Source organism: Euprymna scolopes, chromosome 1 (assembly GCF_053919585.1).
Source record: "Euprymna scolopes isolate OS-2025 chromosome 1, ASM5391958v1, whole genome shotgun sequence".
In the NCBI taxonomy this organism is placed as follows: domain Eukaryota; kingdom Metazoa; phylum Mollusca; class Cephalopoda; order Sepiida; family Sepiolidae; genus Euprymna; species Euprymna scolopes.
In genome coordinates, this window is record NC_136482.1 from 827,968 (window position 1) to 850,172 (window position 22,205).

The window sequence follows — 22,205 nt, forward strand, 5'->3', positions numbered from 1 at the left end:
AAAGAAAAAAGGTCAAAACATCTTGGTTAATACTAAATAATGTTTTGATTTTGTTTTGCTGTGCGAAAGGGGAGGGGCAAGCGTCAACTGAAAAACCACCCTAAGAAGTTTGTAAAAAAATTCTTTGGAATGAGAGAGGGAAAGGGGTTTAGGAGAGAGAAGAGAGAAAAAAAAGGTCTATGGGAAAAAGAGAAAAGGAGGAAATGGTAATCTCACCTGGAGAGGAGGAGAAACCGCGAAATCATAAAACCATTTGTTTTAGAAGATAGAGACTTTGCTTGCTGGTTTCGAAACAGCTGGTAACCCCCTAAAAGAGCAAAGTGCAAAAAGAGACTTTCCCTATGACTGGCCGAACAGACTGTCTTGAACCTTGCAACAAATATCGAATTGAGTTGAAAATCATGCATCCAAAAACATGTTTGTTTTTCTTAAATTCAATAGAAAACCCGAATTGTTTAACTTTTCTTTGTACAAACTGTATTTGAAATTATGTTATGAAAATAATTTTTCTTATCCTAGAGTAGCTCATACTGGTTATCTATGCAGTTTCATGTCTTCAGAAACAATTTCAGATGAACAATGACCACTTCCTAAAAGAAGCAAATATAGGATATATTTGGTATTTTCATGAACAATCAGTAGTAAAACAGTGTCAGGGCAATACCGGGATTACTCATGACAATTAATAGGTTTGAAATGTTGAAATTAGTTTATTGCAAATCATTAGTTTTAGGACATCATAATGTATTACTGACCCACTATAATGTGGCAATTCCGGATATTTTGAGTGGTCACATGATCACCTATGCCCGATGGTTTCAGAGATACAATGCTAGTGGTTGGTTGAACTTCGCTAAAAAGAAAGGGGTGTGCCCATTTTGCTAATTTTTCCGTCAGTGGCAGATGTGTTACCAAGCAAACATTGATCAGTGGCCTTCAATTAGTTGATTTCAGAAGAGTTTAGCTCTGGACATAAAAGTGCACACATAACCAGCATGAGCTACTAGAGTATTAAAAAAGATAGATATATTTTCTGATGACTAAAGCTGTGACAAAAGAATATTCTTTTCATTATTTAGATCTTAATCTTATATGCATTTAGATTTTGATTAACTGTCGGATAAATATTCGGGAGTAAAAATAATGAAAAGAATATTCTCTTGTCATAGCCCTACTGATGATACGAGAGAAAAATGAATGAGCACATCTAAGGAAATAGCTGAAATCTTACAGGAAGACCTCCCCTTTGTAGTGAAATGAGGACATAAATGGTCACATTCAATGTTGCTAACGCTAAGCTTATTCTTTAATTACAAGAAACCTTCTCAGCTACCGATTGCTATGGCATTGTTATTGTTTTTGCATCACCACTTATGAAGGCCCAGAGACCACTCGAGGATGAGGGTTAAAGAGTGTACAGTAGTCAATTGGATAATATAGTAATTGTCAATAATGGAAATTCGGTAAATTTGTAAACTTAAGTAAAACGGCTCATCAAGAACTTGTTTATGTAGGACTTGGAAGACAACCATATTGTAGTCAGCTAGAAAGCAGACAAACGGAAGACAGTTCCAGAGGTGTGCAGTTCTAAGAAAGAAACTTTGTTTATGGAATCTGCGTTGAGGTTTAGACACAGATAAAGAGTTGGAGGAATTATTGATGGTCTTTTCAGCTAAATGAGTGTTTCTCGTGAAAGTTTGGCGAGGGGAACCACAGATTAGAGCTCAGACAAGCACTTGCCATGAAAATAACGATAAAGCAGAGACTAACTCACAACATCTCTTCTATGGGAAAAAGGTTGCAGGAAAGACAAAAAGGGGCATCCCCTACTCGGCTACGAAGTCTATTTTAAACGCTATCAAGGCAGGATAAGTCCTTTCTAGCAGCTCCTGCCCAGATGTGGCAATAGTACTCCATCCTTGGACGTACCTGGCTCTTATATAGATAGAGAATTGCATCGGCAGTGAGATATCTACTGGATTGATAGAAGGATCCCACCATTTTTCCAGTGAACTTAGCAACAGATTTGATATGTGTTCCATTTCAGATCAGGAGTAAAGGTCAAGCCAGAAACTTGTCAAAATGAGAGCCATTCATTTCAACTGATGCCAGATGGGGATCAGAACGTTGATGATGTAAAGATAGCAGCTTCGTTTTAGATGCATTAAAAGTAACCAACCACTTTTTCCTCCATTGTACCACTTGCTCAAGATCAGAGGAGTGAGAATCGGAGAGAACTTGGTCGTTTACGATCTTTGATGTGCTACCATAGATAGTAGTGTCATCAGCATAAATGTCTATGAATGATGTAAAGATGTGATTTGGAAGGTTATTAAGGTAGATCAGGAAGAGAGTTGGACCTAGGATGGACCCCTGAGGGACTCTGGCATTAATACTGTGAGCTTCTGATTTCTGCCCATCAGCCACTACTCTTATGAACCTCCCAGAGAGAAATGATTTAATTGTTGAGAAGACATTTCCAGCTATACCGTAGCTGGAGATCTTGTGAAGTAAACCTTTATATCATACCCTATCAAAGGCCTTGATATGTCAAAAGCAATTGCCTTAGAAAGGAAGCCTTTGTTGAGAGATTCACTAATCCTACGAGATAACTGTTAGCACATCTGCTAATCTAGCAGAACGGAAACCATTTATTTATTATTTTTCTATGAACCTCACCTCCTATATGTTTAATTTTTTTTTTAAATATTATTTTTGGTTCACGTGTACAACCCCCCCCCCCCGCCTTATTTTTTTTATTCGTCTTTTTTCAGTGGATTATTACCAAATGGACACTAGTCTGCAAGATTATCAAAAAAAAAAAAAAAAAAAAAAAAAAAAATTTTTAATATTGTCCTGCTCAGGGGCTCCATGTTGTCCTGAAGTTTAAGATTACTTATTAAAAAAAAAACAATTTGAGAAAACAGTGAAGGGGCGAGATTTTTCTACTAGTCGGGAGCATGTATGTCGAAGGGGCACAAGGGCTATGAGTTCATCAGAGCACATTTTATTAAAGTACTTGTAAAATAGGCATAGGTATACAACATTGTGGTGATAGGACAAAGGTTGGAGCTTGGTCGATAGGGAGAGACCTATTAGATTTAAAGCCTTTTTTTGGGGAGGGGGGATATTGACAGTGAGAGACTTGTGGTAGATGCATTAGCCCAGATGTGGCAACAATACTCCTTGCCTGGGCAAATTGTGGGTTTGTAAAGATGAGTGAACTATGGGCATTTGTCACACAATCCTCGAATACTCTAGTTTGGAAAAAAATCTAGAAGTGAGGAAGGTTGGGAATGTGAATGTAAGAAAACGAACTATATAAAAGCTATCTTCTGTAGAGCTCAAGAAACCAAGCCAACTACTATGGTGGACATTAAAATCAACTAATACATGTACTTGGGAGACAATTAAAAAGTGTATGGTGTAAAGTCAGACAAAGAATCTTTTATGATCCACTCAAATTAGTTTTAATGCGACTTTTTTTCTTTATTCATTCGATAATGCCTTTAATAAGATTTAGATTAGAGAGCAGATAGCAAGGCCTTCATGTGCTTTAGACTAACTTACAACACGTTATTTATATTTTCTCTATCCTAATCAACCATCTTTTATTTCTCATAATTTCTGCTCATAAAAAACAAAAAAATAAATATTCTGCTCATAAAAAAAAAGTTGAAGCATATTTAGATTTCAAAATCCTTCTACCAACTTCAGTTGTAAAATGGATTTCTTTTTCTACAAGTGCTACAAAGAGATGCAATTGATAATATGATCGCTTGATACTGCAGCAAATTTGGTAAAGATTTACAATAAAATAGTTTTCTTTAGAGAATCTTTTATTAGCTCATGACAAAAGTTAAAAGATAATAATAAAAAAAAATTGATATGTCAAATAATTTACACAAAATAAAAATTGTACAGGTCACATGATGTGAGGCAAAAGTCGGATTTTGTTCTCCGTCCTTGGATGGATTTCAGCAATCCTACATTCCTTGAGGAGTTCAACGTACATCGGATGATAGTGTGAATCCAGGTCAACATAAGTGTCATGTGGACAATTCACGTTTTGGTTGATAAGATTCTACAAAAAAAAAAAAAAAAAAAAAAATCAACAGCATTAGATCAATTGTAAATAATAAAAAATAAAAAACACGACCTGGTTTGTTTTATAGCATATCTACCATTTATGGATTATTTAATCTATAAAGTTATTTTGTTTTTCCTAGCTCTGATATTAGTATCAAAAGACTACTTTTACTATTTTAAAATTATTAAACAAACGAAATGAAACTAATCATCTAATAAGATGATTGGTTACATTTCGCTATTATGCTGAATTCTATTTATGTATATTTTCTACATAATTGCATAGAATTCAAGGTGAATATGTCCTGGCACACGAAAATATGTGTGTGTGTGTGTGTGTGTGTGTGACCTTGTCAATATGTGCAAAAAGTGTCTACCAAACTCCTCTCTGAATATTTGGCCTACAGAGTTGAAATTTGATATACGAGATATTTGGACCTTAAGCACACTTTTAATTTGGTCTTTAGCCAGTAAAATAGATGCTATTTTATGTAATCTACATTCTGTTGCACCTTTAAAAAAAAATCATTGAAAATTTTATATCTATATCATTAAATGCTAGAGGAAAGATAATGTTTTTAAATTGCAACAAAATGTACATTACATAAATAAATCCAAGGTAATTTTTTTTATTCAATTTAAATTAAATTTTTATACCTTACTTTGTAAAATTTATAAAAGTGCACTTTGAAGATAAATAAATTTCAAATTGAATCTTGCATTTATTTTTAAAGCTTATAGTAAAAACATTTTGTTTAACAATTTTCATGCCTTGGATGAAATGCTTTTCTAACTTGTATCTTATCTTTTTAAATTATATTTTAAAACTCTCCTTCTCTCTATTTCAGTTTGTATTTCTCACACCACAACTCATTTTTTGCAACTCCCTCTTTGTAATACAGGTCTGAATAATGAGAAAATCTGAATTTTTTTTTAACAAAAACTTCAAAATAATTTTTTTAGATTAAATTTTTTTAAACTTCTTTCAGAATAGAAAAGCTTTAAAATTTAATAAGGAACATATTTCATATAGGTTTCATTAACAAATATTCAGTACATAAGAAAAATAGAGATGAAAATTTCAAAAGGACTGTATAATTGGTTACGGTCAATAGTAGTCTTCACCAGCGAAAGTCTTTGTTATTGTTATTCTATTATTATTTAAAACATTTTGTGTCCTGCTGTTTCGCGCGAGGACTAATTACAGTAAAAGACAAAATCCAAAATTAGTCTCCTTCTGCCCTTTTTTCCAGATTAAATAGCATTACTCCTCTTTTCTGGCCGTTTCTCTTCATCAATATAGAAAAAGCAATAAATTTTGGAATAGACATTTTTTTTTTTTTTATTTATTTTTTTTTCACTCCAAACAACACAGCGCCATCAAATCATAAGGGGCTACTATTTGGCACCAGATTTGCGCAGATACTATGTAGGGAGTTGCGCAGCAAGATGACTGTTCACATTACACTTGAACTTCTGCATGTCAGTACAGTTAGGGAAACAGGAGACGAAAAGAGAATTCCAAAATCTATCAGTTCTAGGGAAGAAGTTATTTGAGTAAAAAGCTTTATAGTATCTAAGGATCTCTACAGTGTAGGGGTGGAATTTTGCTGCTTGTCTGAAACATTTACATTGAGATGGAACTAGGGCTTTAAACTCATGCAACCACTTACCATTAAAGTACTTGTAAAACAGACACAGGAATGTAACATTTCGTTGATGGGACAGGGGTTGAAGTTGTCCGACTAATGACTTTTTTGAACCCTATCATGGAACGAGAGACTAGTGGCAGATGCACCAGCCCAAATGTGGTAACAATATTCCATGCATGGGTGAATAATGGGTTTGTAGAGATACAGGATACTCTCAGATGTAAGTAACCTTCTAGTACGGTAAAGAGAACCCATCTTCCCCATAGCAGACTGTTTAAATTTTATATCAAGACTTCTGGACCAATCCGTCGAATGCAATGGCGTTAGTTAGATTGTAAATGACACAAAATTTAAAGCTATAAATACCCCCCCCTCCAAATTTGGTTCAAACAATTTACAAAGATTAAAAACAATTTCTTACCATGATAATTTTCATAAGCGAATAATGGGACTTCTGCTGCGAGCTTCCATACATCGCCGACTGAAATTAAATCAACATAAAAAAATGGCGTATGTTTAATATTAATTGACAGCAATAGAATTAAAGTGAAATGTGCTTAGTACTATTATTACATATTTCTTCTTCAGGGCCTGTGGCATAGTGTATAGAGATGTTGAGTCTGTACAGTTCCAGGTGAGCAGTGACTGGAGATAGTAGTTTCAATTCCTACTCAAGCAGGTCAAAACGTGGTGAGACAACAACTATGGAAGGCAGTAATTACTAGGGATACAGTTACAAGACTCAGCATTCCTATCCCGTCGTGATTGATCACCTGAAGAAGGTCAGAGGAGGAGTTGGCTTAAACATGGTGAAACAACAACAATGAAGATGAGGATAACAGTCTGCACAAAAGAATGAATGCAGTGTTTAATACTAATTGACTGCAATTAAAATCAAGTTCGTAACATTTCACATTAACCGTAAGTTCACGCATAGTCGTTTACGTCAAACACATAGGGTGCACATGTACGTTCTCGTGTGCGATCAAAAAAAAAAACAATAGAATGTCTATACATACGTGCGTGGTTGCTGGTCTTTTAGTCTATTGATCATTACTTTTTTATTGGAGCCAAAATTTAGGTTTAATGTTTAATTAAATATGAAAATAAAGAAAAGACTGCTTTATATATATAAATCCTTATACATCATTTCAAGTAAAGAATTCTAATCTATTTATCATTATTTAATGTTGTAAAATTCATTATCATTCTAATTAAATATGTTTTCATATCGTTACTAAAAAACAATTATGAAGGGAGATAATTCAGTTATGTTGTTAATTGCTAATAGTTAATTCTGTTGGAAAAGAGTCAATTTTATTTCCCATAAAAGCTAAAGGGAAATAATTCAGCCCGTTTGATGTTTTCGGTCTAGTGATTACTAGAAAGCGTCTATGATTAAATAATTAATTTAATCAAACAGATCCAGAACGTGCTACAATAGCTTATTTAACAAATTAAATATATAAATTATGTTTTTAATCTTAAAAACTGGTTTACCCACATCTATTATTAATCCACTAACAACTTAAGTTGCTCAGGTCTTCAAAGCCAGAATTATAATTCGTGTGTTTTATTCTTGGGTATCTAAACAAAATGGTGTATATCGTCTAATTATTATTCTGACAGCAAAACCATGTTTGAAATTGTCGACTGGGCATGGAAACAATTGTAACGTAAAATGAAATACACTTTTTGTTGCCATCAACACCTTTTTTGAAGTCTTGACTTTGCTTATACAGTATATTAATGCTCAATTATGAAATATAATTTTGTAGCTTACTTTTTTAAGTCATCTCTTTTTGGCTTAAAACTTATTGGTATATGAAAATTTACTGGATTACACGAACTCAGTATATTACATACAAGTCTATATATATATATATATATATCTCCAAATACGGTTACCTACTAGTTGAGGGAATAGAATATATTTGAAAATATAATTGTTAGTTTTGTTTCAGGCATGTTGTTTAATGGCTTTCACGCCACACTACGATCCTTAAGGACAAACACTGTTCATGGGTTGCCATGGTTTCTGGTAGATAAACCTTCAGTTATTTAATGCAAAAATGTTTTTGACAAAATCTGACAAAATTATCTTGTCAGATTTTGAAAGTCAGACCCAAATAACAATTAAACTGACAAATCAAACTTTGCTTTTGACAATTTTTTCTTTGGTTTTTATCCAGAATTAAGAAAAGAAAATCTGTATAATGTATATGACAAAACAAAAAATATATTCCAAAAATTACGTAATTTAATCAAGTAGTGTGATTTTTATATCATTTTAAAATAGGAATTCGTAGGCATTATAAAAATCTTACAAGTTGGAATTATTGTTGAGTTATCTTCCATTCTTTCTTGAGATCATTTTCAAAATTGCAGATGAGACTGTCACTCCTAAGTTACTCAATTTTTTTTTTATTTAAAAATAAAATTCAGTGATCAATTTATATGATTTTTAGAATGTGATACTTTCGTTCTTGTCCAGTATTACCCCATTAATTCCTTAAAAAGGATTTTTTTTATGAAAATAAAACTTTTATTTATGTGATTTTTTGGAATATGATATTTTCATTTTATCATGTTTGTGTATAGCATACAGATTTTTCTTTTTTTATAATATTGATGAATTCTGAACAAGAACTGGGGATTTAGCAGAGAAGCCAACAAACAGATAAAAAAAAGGAATGAATTCAAAAACACAAAACAAAATTCAAATACATAAAAAACACAAAACAAAATTCAAATACATAAAAAACACAAAACAAAATTCAAATACATAAAAAACACAAAACAAAATTCAAATACATAAAAAACACAAAACAAAATTCAAATACATAAAAAACACAAAACAAAATTCAAATACATAAAAAACACAAAACAAAATTCAAATACATAAAAAACACAAAACAAAATTCAAATACATAAAAAACACAAAACAAAATTCAAATACATAAAAAACACAAAACAAAATTCAAATACAATAAAAACACAAAACAAAATTCAAATACAATAAAAACACAAAACAAAATTCAAATACAATAAAAACACAAAACAAAATTCAAATACAATAAAAACACAAAACAAAATTCAAATACAATAAAAACACAAAACAAAATTCAAATACATAAAAACACAAAACAAAATTCAAATACATAAAAACACAAAACAAAATTCAAATACATAAAAACACAAAACAAAATACAAATACATTAAAAAACAAAATTCAAATACATTAAAAAACAAAATTCAAATACATTACAAAAAACAAAATTCAAATACATTACAAAAAACAAAATTCAAATACATTACAAAAAACAAAATTCAAATACATTACAAAAAACAAAATTCAAATACATTACAAAAAACAAAATTCAAATACATTACAAAAAACAAAATTCAAATACATTACAAAAAACAAAATTCAAATACATAACAAAAAACAAAATTCAAATACATAACAAAAAACAAAATTCAAATACATAACAAAAAACAAAATTCAAATACATAACAAAAAACAACATTCAAATACATAACAAAAAACAACATTCAAATACATAAATCACAAGCAAAAAACACAATATGAGTTGCTCTTCTACCTTTCTGGATAAGTTCTGTGTATTTTAACATATTTTAATGCTTTTATTTGGCTTGAAAAACAATTATTGTTGAATTGGTAAGTTGAACTGATAATTATATGACCGACTCTGAACATGCAGTCTTTGGAGAGTCAATAATGTCTCAAAAATCTAAAATTAAACAAAATACTGATAGAAATCCACCCAATGGTGACACTTATCGGGTGGATTTCTATTTATTTTTTCAGTTTTCAGCCATTACTGACTCTCCGAAGATGACATGTTCAAGGTGACAACGCTTTTGTTAGTTTAACTTGTGAACTCAATACTAATTCTTTTTTGTTTTAAAAATATGTTAAAACATATCCAGGAAGGTAGAAGAGCAATTTATTTTGCCTTTGGTAACATTTGTTTTTTATATATTTTATTTTTTACCTTTTTTTTTTTATTGACTTCTCTGCCTACTTCCCTAAGAACCTTTATTTGTAATTATTGTATCGTTATTTGCAATAAAATACTTTTCTACAATTTATTTCTAAATTACTTTGTCTAGTCCAGACAATCTCAAAAAATATAAGGTGTGTTACTTACAATTTAAATTTTCGTCTCTTAATATAAGTGTGCAAATGTGTTACCAGCTGTATCTGTGTAGCTAATCTGTGGTAGATATTAAAGCGCCCAAATATATAAACTTGAGCACTCAGGTAAGAGGAAAAAAGTTATAGTGTTATAAAGTTATAGGGAACCTATAAGGCTACAAAAACAACTCCTTTACAGTGAACTGTCCAAAGGAAAAAGACCCGCAGGAGGACAGCAGAAACTGTTTTAGGACACTGAAGGTCTCTCTAAAACAATTCAGCTTGTATTCTAACTCATGGGAAAAACTAACCCAAGACAGATGTTCCTGGTGTGTTGCAACACACAAAGGGGATACAATTGCTGAATCCATATACGCAATGAAGAACACAAGACAAAACATGACATTAGAAAAGACAGTCATCAACACCCGATACAAAATTATGCCACAGGTGTCCAACATGTGGGAAATACTTCAAAACTTGAATCGGTCTAACTAAACCATTTTTGAGCTCATAGAATAACTGCATGATCACGGTCAGCTTTACAAGCGATGGAGAAACATTATCATAAGGTTATAATGTAAATAATAAAATATTCAAAGAAATACCAAATAAAAACAATTTTACTTACAATTGTTGCCTGATTTGGACTTGGATAATGTTCGCGTATGAATGTGCCCTAAAAAAATAAAAATAAAAAATAATTTACTAGTAAACATAGATGTCATCATCTGGGTGCAACTTGTATGAGGTTGTAATATTGTTGTGGCAGTGTCAGTTTAGAATTCCTTATTGCCAGTGTTGCAGGCCCGTAAAATAATCAAAACAAATACAATGGTATAACATTTTAAAGTTTTTTAGATGTATTGGCTAACTATCTTGATATTCTTAAGTTTTAGCCATTTCCTAATTAGTTTAGTAGCCTCTATCTATTGCTAACAGTTTTATGACCATGGACTTAAAGGAAAAATAGATTGATTATTCATATTTGGATTTTTCAGATTATTGTGCATCTAAAACACAAAATAAGTTCAAGGCTCCTAAAATTCATACTAGAATTACCCACAAGGAGATGAGGATAGAGTACTTCGTAAAATTCAGTTTTAAAAGTTACTCTCTGGAGGTTGGAGGTGTGTGTGTGTGGAGGGAGAGGGGGAGTCACTAAAAATAAGAGCATACTACCTCTGGATTAAATAAAGAGTTCCATTTGAAATTCCATGCAGACTCCTGAGTTTAAAGAAATACAGCTGGAAGTCTGAGGTTACATCGACCAAAACGTTAAAATAAAACTAGAGATGAGAAGGCCGAAAAATCCAAATAATATCAAAACGTTGTTGAAATAACACTAGAGATGAGAAGAGAAGTCCGAAAAATCCAAATAATACGAAGTGGTATAATTAACAAAAAGTTGTATACGCAAATGTATATTATAGAAGTACACGTCCTGATTGTAGGGCCATAACTGTCACCCAAGAATGTGTTAGATGCAACTATTTTTATTATCTCCAGATAATAAATAAATATAAAAAAGTACTTTATCAAAATAAAACTGCTATACTAATAAACAAATGCTCTATAAACTCTACAACAAATGCCTTGCTGAATCTTGTTTCCCTATTAGCTAGAAAATTAGCTCTATAGTACCAGTATTCAAAAATTGAGTGTGTAGTATATGCATTCAAGGATTACAGTATCTGCAGTAAAATGGAGAGGAGACTGATGAGGGGACAATTAAGTGGGTCAGTTCTTTCAACAGAATTCTTCACTAAATCTTTGAGCTATCAATCAGTCAAGCACTAATCCACCTTGTAAAAGCTAAACTATCTCCCTGACCATCAGTATGCATTTGGGCAAACCAGTTCTACTGCAGATATTTTACCCATCATCCCTGAATGCATATACCATGCACTGAATAAGGCAAGGTAAGTTAGGGTGGTAACCTTTGATATATCCAAAGCCTTTTAACAAGATTTAACATGAAGAGATTTTCATGAAAATTAAAAATCACAGTATTACTGGACAGAATAATCATATCCTTAAAACAAGAAAAAATCCAGGTTGTCCTCGATAGACAGATATCCAAACAACATATTTATGTGGGCACGCCTCTGCAGTCGATCCTTGGATCTTTATTATTCCGGATATTTGTAAACCACCTGATAAAAACTAAGTAAAATTTTACAATGAACTTTATTTTTCTTCAGTTATAGCTTAAATAGAATTCCTTGTGGTATCCTTTTTGTTTATAATGAATTATTTCAATCTTTCTTTTCTTTGTTACTTTTGGTTTCTAATAAACAAAGAGAGTGACGGAAGCAAGAACGATGAATACTATTTAAAATAAGAGGAGATGGGAGGGGATTAGACAACATACAAGAGACGTTAAAAGGGTTAGACAGAAACTTAGCAAAAGATGGATCACTTGGTGAACTAATTGCAAATAATTAGAATAATTAAAATGAAGATTTTTTTTCAAACATAACTAAATCTCAAAGCTGAGGAATATTTTAGTATGTATTTTGTTGAAGTAAAATATAAAGGAAAAAGTCTTTTGAGAACATATTTCAAAGTACAGCTGTATGCAATTAAAAGTTGATGAAAAATGCTTAACAGATGTTTTTAATTTCTAATATTGGCCATAAAATTCAAGAAATCTGACGGTTTTAGGTTATAGGCAGCTAATGTACTTCCTAACTTCCGGCGTGGCTGCTATTGGAAGTAGTGACAAGGCAAATCAGTTCCTTCACTTTTATATATAGTGAAATGATTTATTGCTATAAAATATTAGAAAAGAACATTATGGAAAAGTATACAATAAAAATGAACAAAAGTATACAGATAGAAATAACAATTAGTCTTTATTTGCCCCTTTTAATAGCAAAATTAAAAAAATGTTTTTATTTTATTTGAAATTTTATAAGAAATATTTATGAAATTTTAAAAATAAGTTTTTTATTTAAATTTATACAATAAACATGTTTATGAAAGTATAAAAATAAAATTAACATAAAATTTCAAACACTATAAAAATCTGCATCCAATACATAATATTCCCCAAATAGTTTTAAAACATTGGAAGTATTTTCAATAATTCTATTTTTAAAAGACAAACTAATTTTAATAATTCTAAATTGAAATAAGACTAAAAAAAAAAAAAAAAAAAAAAAAAACTTTCACTGGTTATTAAACAAAAAAGAACAATTGGAAAAATGTAATAAGAGTACATGCAATGTAAAGGAACTGATTTGCCTGGTTATAGCTTCTGGTAGCAGCCAAGTTACGAATTGCGTTTGGCTGATAGAGTTTTGGACTTCTCCTTGTCACTACATTAAAGCAATGCCTGTTCAGGAGTGGTGTGGTTGGAGATTGAAAACGCTTGCTTTACAACAGGCTCTACACGCAGGAACCCTTACAGTGTTGTAATAGATGTTCTTAGTTTTTAAGAAAATTCAAGAAACTAAGTCTGGCATAATTTTAACTTCTTGCCACAAAGCCTAAATAATTTGGTTCACAATTATAAAACCCTTGATTTACAGCGAATTCCCTATCGTTTTGTTTTTCCAAGATTAGAGACCCAAAAGCCAATCTACTCTAACCGAAACATACATGAGGTTGGAAATGGATTGTGATCTCCAACGTCCTAAAAAACTTCAATGAATTCTATGTTCATTTACCTTTTACCACTAACGTTTTTAAGCATTTTTTTCAAAGGAATTTATTACTCTGTAGTAATTGACCCCCCCCCAAACACTGAGCATTTTGTTGGACTATGCATATGTTCTAATCCATTACACCTGTAGCATTTTAATGGGTTTATTGTTCCTAGATTATTTCCTATGCTCATTGTTATAGTTTATAATTAATTGCAATTTTGTAGATTTCTTCATTTTTTTGTCTAGCTTCGGTTTCAAATATCTATGTAACAGAATTGTACAAATCAGAATTCAGTTGTGGTTTGACCTCAGATCAAGTATATTGCAAGGAAAGCATTCTTAGCAGATAACTATAATGGATGAGATTATATATTTATATATATATATAATAAAAAAAAACTTATTTTTAGTTATGTCTTAAAAGATAAAGAAACACTGCAGTTTATGAATTTTTAAATGAAATCAATGTAGAATAAACAGTAATAGTGACGCAGCAGGTCACCAGTACGTCTAATATAAACAAACATACAAAATACATTTAATTGACGTTCTGGGCTTTACTATAATCAAGACACACCTACAAATTGCAGTTTCTTCTGCTTACGCTCTTAGAAATACAACATCACGTTAAGTATTTTTTATTATTATTATTTTTTTTTTTTTAAACTAATCCTAAATGTTTCTTTTTATGTTACCTTGTTTATAAACATGTTTTTTCGTGTTTTATTTATGTATTTTGTCTGTATTCTCCTGTATTATCAGCCCCCCTCATTCTACAAAGTTAAACAATAAAAACAAACAATGCCAGCAACTAACGATAAAAGAAAAAATGCCGGAAATTATTCTAATAGAATAGATAAAGTTAGGACTTTATTTAAGTAGTATACTTAATATATACTTTTACTGCAAGCTTGCATGTATTGTAAATGCCTTCTTGCTGGCAAATCAAACCATCTAATATAGTAAGCCTTATGTTCTAGTACATTCGAAATATAATACAGTGCAAAGAAACAGTTACTCATGAAAACGAACCACCTAAAGTAAAACCTTGAATAATTATCTAAACTCGAATGTAAATTAATATTAAGCCGACTTTACAAATTGATAATAGTTAATTATTGGATTTTAATTAATTATAAGATGAAACTCTAATAATTTAAACTCGATAGATAACGACAAACTTCCACACATTAATATGGGAGGGGAGATTATCATTAAAAGTGTCCTGAAATGTTAACTTAGCACCGGACTTACTACTTAGATATTAATAAGTCACTTGTCCCCATTCCCCCCCACCTTTTTTTTTTTTAAATGGAGAGTAGATAATACAGTGGATGTGTTATCGGCAGCTCCAGTAACTCTCGCTTCTCCTATTTTGTCATTCAGTCCTCATACAATGAGTGATTTTTCTGACAAAGGGTGAAGAAAAAGCTGCTTAAAGGTCGGTAGTACTTGGCGACCAGTAGTCTGAGATGTCGGAAATTTTTCTGTCTCTATCTGTCCTTGTGGCCATTTCACTAGTAAGGGTGCTGGAGGTAAACGTTTGTCTGGGCTGACGTTATCCACCTGATAGTCAGGGACCCGAACCTTGGATTAACCACTAAGGAGGATGTCCTATCAGCAGGCGCAAAGTACTGGGACTGCTGTATTGCCATTTGGTGAGTGGATCTGGACCATGCAGTAGTCTCTGGTGGGGCCTCTCGATGCCATACTAGTGGGTAATTGTTACGGCTTTACCTTTTCGTGTGCCACAAATAAAAAAAAAAAAATAAATAAAAATTAAAAAAAAAAAAAAATTCCTGTCTTTTTCTCTCTTACTTTCCCTCTCTGTACTGCTCTAACCAAGTATGCCGACCTATTCCACAAATCCCCAAACCTCAACATAAAATATATCCAGAATAAAAACTCGATTAAACCTAGAATCCCATCTTCCAACGTAGACCCCTACTACCAGGTCTCCTTCTCCAACATCAGGGGTCTACGTTCCAACCTTCCAGAGGTTGAAACCCAATTACAGGAGATGAAACCGGACATATTCTTTCTAAGTGAAACTGGAATAGAGCCGACCACTTCCCTAGATGAGTTCATAATTAACGGATACTCAAATTTAACAGCTAAATCTTACCCCCAAGATCGCCATGGGCATGGAATATGTGCCTACATTAAGGATGGCTTCCCGTGTGGCAGGGATATCTCTAGAGAAGATTCTAATTTACCCTATATGTGCTTCAGGGTTGCACTTGCTAACACCACTGCATTTATATTTGCCCTCTATAGGCCCCACAACAGCGGAGTTACTATCTTTAAGAGCATATCTGAGAAAATAGACCACATACTGTCTTCACATCCCTCGGCTAACATCCACATATGTGGTGACTTCAACGTCCATAACGTGGAATGGCTGACCCATTCAAATAAGACAGATGATGAGGGGAGGTTTTGTCATGATTTTGCCATTGCTTATGATCTCACTCAGATTGTTCGCGAACCCACCCGTGTGCCCGATACACCCGGTCAATATGCAAGCCTCTTAGACCTTTTTCTCTCAACTTCCCTTGAGCTATGTTCATGTTCCGTTCATTCTCCTCTAGGATCCTCCGACCACTCCGTCGTATCAGTTAAGATAAAAACGAAATGTAAGAAGTCCCCAAACGTACCCCTCCACCGTACTGTATACCGATACTCTATGGCTGACTGGGATAGCTTCCGTACATTCATATCTGATTTACCTCTGCACTCCATGTTTAAAAAGGATGTGTCCTCTATAGTATCAGATCTGACCGAATGGTTAATTGTAGGCATAGACCAATTCATACCATCTAAAAAATTCCAACAAAAACCTAACAGCCAGCCAGGGTTCTCCCCAGAATGTGCTGCTGCTATCGCGCACAGAAATCACTTTTTCCATAGCTACCAACGTAATAGATGCACTGAGACTAAAGCTGCTTTCAGGTCTGCCAGCAACCACTGTAAAAGAGTAATAAAAAAATGCAAGAGAGCTATATGCCCAGTCTGTTAAATCCAAGGTAGCTAATCAGCGGCTTGGATCCCACCAGTTTTGGCAAATAACAAATAGGATCCTGAACAGAAGTGTGCGTTCTATCCCAACCATTATCAATGGACCAGAGGTCATCTCGTCAGCGTCAGACAAGGCCAAACTATTTGCAAAGAACTTTGCAGCTAATTCTACCCTATGCGACGAAGGTCATCAACTCCCCATATTTCCTCTAACACAGAACAAGCTAGGTAACATACAAATATCTGTGCATGAGGTCGCCAAGCTAATAAAGAACCTAGATTCCAGTAAAGCAACTGGCCCTGATGGCATCCCAATTATAGTGTTAAAAAAGCTTCAACCAGAACTTGCTCCCATACTTACGAAACTATTTAAGCGCTGCCTTAAGGAGAAGTGCTTTCCGACTCCTTGGAAGACCTCATCAGTTTGCCCTGTATTTAAGAATTCAGGTGATAAGTCATCTCCCTCTCAGTACAGACCAATAAGTCTCCTGTGTGTTATGAGTAAGTTGCTGGAATCCATATTAAATAGAGAAATAGTCAACCACCTCAGCAGGAACAACCTTCTTAGTGACACACAATATGGTTTCCGCTCTGCAAGATCTACCGCAGATGTGCTAACGGTTATATCCCACAGGATTAGTGAATCTCTTGACAAAGGCTTCCTTTCTAGGGCAATTGCTCTCGACATATCAAAGGCCTTCGACAAGGTATGGCATAAGGGTCTACTTCACAAGATTTCCAGCTACGGTATAACTGGAAATGTTTTCTCAATCATTAAATCATTTCTCTCCGATAGGCTCATAAGAGTAGTGGTAGATGGACAAAAATTGGAGGCCTGCAATATAAATGCTGGAGTCCCTCAGGGGTCAATCCTGGACCCAACTCTCTTCCTGATCTACATCAATGACCTCCCTAAACACATACTTAAATCATTCGTTGACATCTATGCTGATGACACGACCATCTACGGCAACACATCAAAGGCTGTAAATGACAAAGTTCTCTCTGATTCTCTCTCCTCTGATCTCGAGCGCGTGGTTCAGTGGGGGAAGATGTGGCTGGTTACCTTTAATGCATCCAAAACCAAACTCCTATCCTTACATCATCAACGCTCTGATCCCCATCTGGCATCAATTGTGATGGATGGCTCTCGTCTGGGTGAGGCCCCGTGTTTTGACAAGCTTCTGGGTTTGACCTTTACTCCTGATCTGAAATGGAACATGTACATCAAGTCTGTTGCCAAGGTCGCTGGAAAGATGGTGGGATCCTTCTACCGCTCCAGAAGATATCTCACTACTGATGCAATTCTCTATCTATATAAAAGCCAAGTACGTCCAAGGATGGAATACTGTTGCCATATCTGGGCAGGAGCTGCTAAAAACAGCCTATCCTGCCTTGACAGAGTACAAAATAGACTTCGTGGCTTAGTGGGGGATGCCCTTTTCTCTACCCTGCAACCTCTCTCCCACAGAAGAGACGTTGCGAGCCTGTCCTTGTTTTATCGTTATTTCCATGGCAGATGCTCGTCTGAACTCCAATCTCTGGTCCCCACTCGCCAATCTTTCACGAAAAACACCCGTCTAGCTGAATCCACTGTGAAAAATTTCCACCACTCTATATCTGTGCCTAAATCAAAACGTGGATTCCATGAACAAAGCTTCTTTCTTAGAACTGCACGCCTGTGGAACTCTGTTCCGTCTGCCTGCTTCCCTCCAGACTACAACTTGGTTGTCTTCAAGTCCAATGTTAACAAATTCCTAATGAACCGCCCCCTTAAGTAAACATTTCAGCAAATCTCCTCACTAACGTAATGTACTTGCAATAACCCTTATCCCTGAGTGGCTTCCGGGCCTTGATAAGTGGTGATCACTGTGTAAAAAAAAAAAAAAAATCACTTGGCAACAATTTTTTACTTTTTGAATGTTGTCTAGATTTCTACAACCGATTTAGGTTATTTTTGCTGAATCAGGAAATGGCATCCATTTCTCTCCATCAGGTCAGGTTTTTGTGTTAAGTTGATTTGAAAAAAATAAAATAAAATAAAAAAATTGAAAAATCAGATCTTATGACAAAATAGATTTGTTATCAGCTGATTTTTGTCAACATATATCATAAATATGTTTTTAAGAGAAAAATGTTTTGCCAACAACATATATTGATGACCTGATAAAACCATTGATTATTGTAAACTAAATGGTGAGCATTAATAAAGATAAATACACATGAATGGCATGTTGCTTCACCATTGTTCAAACTTCAGGGCTTGAACTTCTCAAATGCTCAGCAGCAGGGAGGTCTCTCTTCAGATTCCAACAATAGTCAACTATCATATCATGACTGTATAGTGACACTGATACCTGGCCTCCATCTCTTTCAGGTCCTGATAGAAGCTCTCTGCTCTGCTCATCACTCACTGAACCCAGGTTCTCAGAAAACAGTTTCATATGTGAAAATAAGTAGTGCATCTTGACAGGTTTCTAAAAGCAATCAACATGTTGACAAGTTCTGCATAGTTTCTGGCTTTATTGTTGCCAACAAAGTTCTCCACTACCAGAATAAATGTCTTCTATGCTTCCAGTTTCATTTTGTTCCCAGAGTTTTCAAACTCTGGATCTCTGATGAGCTGCTGGATCTGAAGACCATCAAAGATGCCAGCTTTCAACTTCTCCATGGTCACTCCTGAAAAAGTCTGGCACAAGTAAGTGAAGCAGTCACCATTCTTGTCCAAAGTCTTGGTGAACTGTTTGATTATGCCAAGCTTGATATGCAGCGGTGGGAAAAGTATCGTCTCTGTTCACCAGAGGGTCGTTGATGACGTTTTTTTTTCTTTACAAGGCATCAATTCTACCCGCACAGGCCAGTCCTTCTTTGTGTATGCTGAGCACCCATATTTGGAAGATTTCGAGCTTTTATGATTTTAAATTGATCCCTTTTCAACAATCATCCAGAACTCTCGGATCCGAATACTTCTTTTCATTAAAATAATCATTTTCAATCATAAAAATTATTTAGCATGGCATTTGATCCCCACCAACCTCTTCTAAAATGCTTCACACATGCATAAGAGAAAAACAAAACAAAAAAAAAAAAACGACATGTAGCTTTAGCTCAAAAACTTGATCTGATTGGGCAAACCAATGTCATTTTTGGATTCAACAAACCAGATTCATCCTAAATCAGCTGAAAAAAAAAAAAAAAAACACAGATAATTTGTTGTTTGACATTTTTCAAACTTAACTGACATTTTGGATTTCAATATAATCCATTCAAACTTTAAATTCCAAATTTTTCATTTTAGACCTTACTAAATACAACTTGATTAATTATTTAATTAATTGTTTGATTAATTAACTAAGTATTCATTAATTAATTGATTAATTTTTACTTTGACTCATTCAATTTAATTCTATTTAAAATACCTTTTAGTTCACAAAAAGTTTTTTTTTTTTAGATATAGTAAAATATTTTCAAATTTATACAAATTAGTTATATTGTTGTATTACTGTAAGGGTGTGTATATATTTGTACAATATACGTGTATGTAATGAGCGTCTTATTTAATGTGCGTCTGTTCTGCATACATGTTTTCAAAATGTCACAAAACAACTTATCAGGTGTATGTTCACATATAACGACAAATAAGAGACGTAATAAACATCTGTCTCTTGTTATATAAAGGAAGGCATAGCTTCACAAAAGGGATGAATACCATTCTGTCGCGTTACAACATTCGGTCAATTAGGGAACATATTTGATCTTGTTGGATAGAAAACTGCAACGAAAATTCTACTACGTATAACAGACCTCGGGTTTCTTTTCTACAACCATTATTCCAAATGTTGTTCCCATCCTGGAAAGGTTGAATGCTGATACAATACTGTTTACATCTTAATCATTTGTCTTGCCCCTACTGGGTGCCATCCTGTCTGTTGACAGTCTTCCCCGGTTGCCTGTTACAGATTAACTTTCTAAGGTGTCTTTAAGTTCGTTACATCATGTATCGACATGACCAAAATCCTTGCCTGGTCTTTTGTCATGTATTTTTGTTTATTAAAACCATACATTCCAATCCTATTTATTAAACATCCTTCTAAACATTTCATTGTATAATATATTTCTGACTTAATTATTTCTACATTAAATTCAAGTCCCATTTCAAAAATTCTTTGTAATCAAAACACTTATTTCCATAACAGTGTCACCAGTTCAAATGTCAGTCACTCCCCTCTCTACCCAGGACATCTAACATTGCCCAGGCCATAATATAATAATACATTTTTTATTAATGCTAATCCTCTGATGAAAAGCCTATCTTTGAAATTTTGGGTTAAGAATTTTTCTTCATTATAATTGCTTGTTTGAAGTTTGATGAATTAATAAATATTGTAATTTATTCAATTTTATTTTCACTTACATACATTAAATACATACAAAATACATACACACATAAAATAAACCCTTAAAAAAAGAAAAAAAAATGCTCCATCTGAAGACACTTACCATGCGTTGTGAAATCCAAAGGTTCGAGCTTTCCACTGTTTTTAATTTTGATTTTAAAGTTTTTAAATATCTGAAAAATTAAATATAAATAAATTTAGTCCTGTATCACAGCTTTTAAAATGCTTGTAAATAACTAAGTTGCTACAAATATGGAACAAACACCTGCGCCTATTCTCTATCTCTACAAATCTATTATCAGACCATGTATGTAGAATTGTAGTCATATTTGAGTTGGTGAATCTCTCTGCTGTTTGAAGGTTCTTGATAAGGTGCATAAGGTATTTGTAATTTGATTGCCCCTCAACTTTTCTTCCACTTTTTTTATTTACAACTTCAAGGAAAGTTAAATAAATAATGGGTTTCTCTCTCTACCATCTGCGGAGGAGTGTGCCGGACGTCTACAGGATTACAATTATGCATGTGGTGTCACAGAGCTTAGGAGCTGCTGAAGATTGCATACTGAACCCTCATTCATTGTCTTCGATGAGAGAATCCACCATATATATATACACACACACACGCATTTTTAATTTAAACTCTTCAGCTTTATAAAATGTTGCTATTTTTATGGACCTACATTTATTTTGTTTAGTTTTCATGCCATGAAATAGGGGGGGGGGTAGAACACCTAAAAAATATTTACTCTCACATATTTAAAGGAAACTTTTCTAATTTAAAATTGAATACATATCAAAAATTTCATGAAAATCTGACCAGTAGTTGATTTTTTTTATTAGATTTTTTTTAAACACAGGTGTATTTATTTATGGCTTCAAAATGATCACTACATAGGAACATAGTTATAAGGTGTCGATAATGTAAACACGATTTTGATCTTGCATTTTCATTATTTTCATACATTGTAAAATTTTTTTTAGAATATTACTAATTTATTTAAAGTTTCTTTTAAATGGTATAAAAATTATTAAATTAAATTACAGTTACATTGTGTTACATATAGTGTGTGTGTGTGGGGGGGTAATCTATGTCACGCATTGGAAGTACATATAATACAGTTTTTTTTAATTCAGTAGCTTCTTTCCAAGAACTGCAAGGTTGTGGAACTCCCTTTGTGTTAACCATTTTCCTGTCTTGGTGATAATTATTCATTCTTGTTAACTCCTTACATTA

At 33.3% G+C, this 22,205-nt stretch overlaps 1 protein-coding gene across 3 annotated transcripts in view; it reads right to left on the bottom strand.

Annotated features, from left to right (window-relative positions):
• Positions 1-3,821: 3,821 nt before the first annotated feature.
• Positions 3,822-22,205, bottom strand: part of LOC145291310 (centromere protein K-like) — a 131,268-nt gene continuing 112,884 nt past the window's right edge. For all 3 annotated transcript variants that reach the window (XM_080137458.1, XM_080138090.1, XM_080138733.1), the window contains exons 7-10: positions 21,075-21,144; positions 10,535-10,582; positions 6,163-6,222; positions 3,822-4,084 (exon numbers count right to left, since the gene is read on the bottom strand). In XM_080137458.1, the coding sequence (XP_079993584.1) occupies positions 3,926-4,084; positions 6,163-6,222; positions 10,535-10,582; positions 21,075-21,144 (337 nt within the window). In that variant the 3' untranslated portion in view covers positions 3,822-3,925. The remainder of the gene's footprint in view (positions 4,085-6,162; positions 6,223-10,534; positions 10,583-21,074; positions 21,145-22,205) is intronic.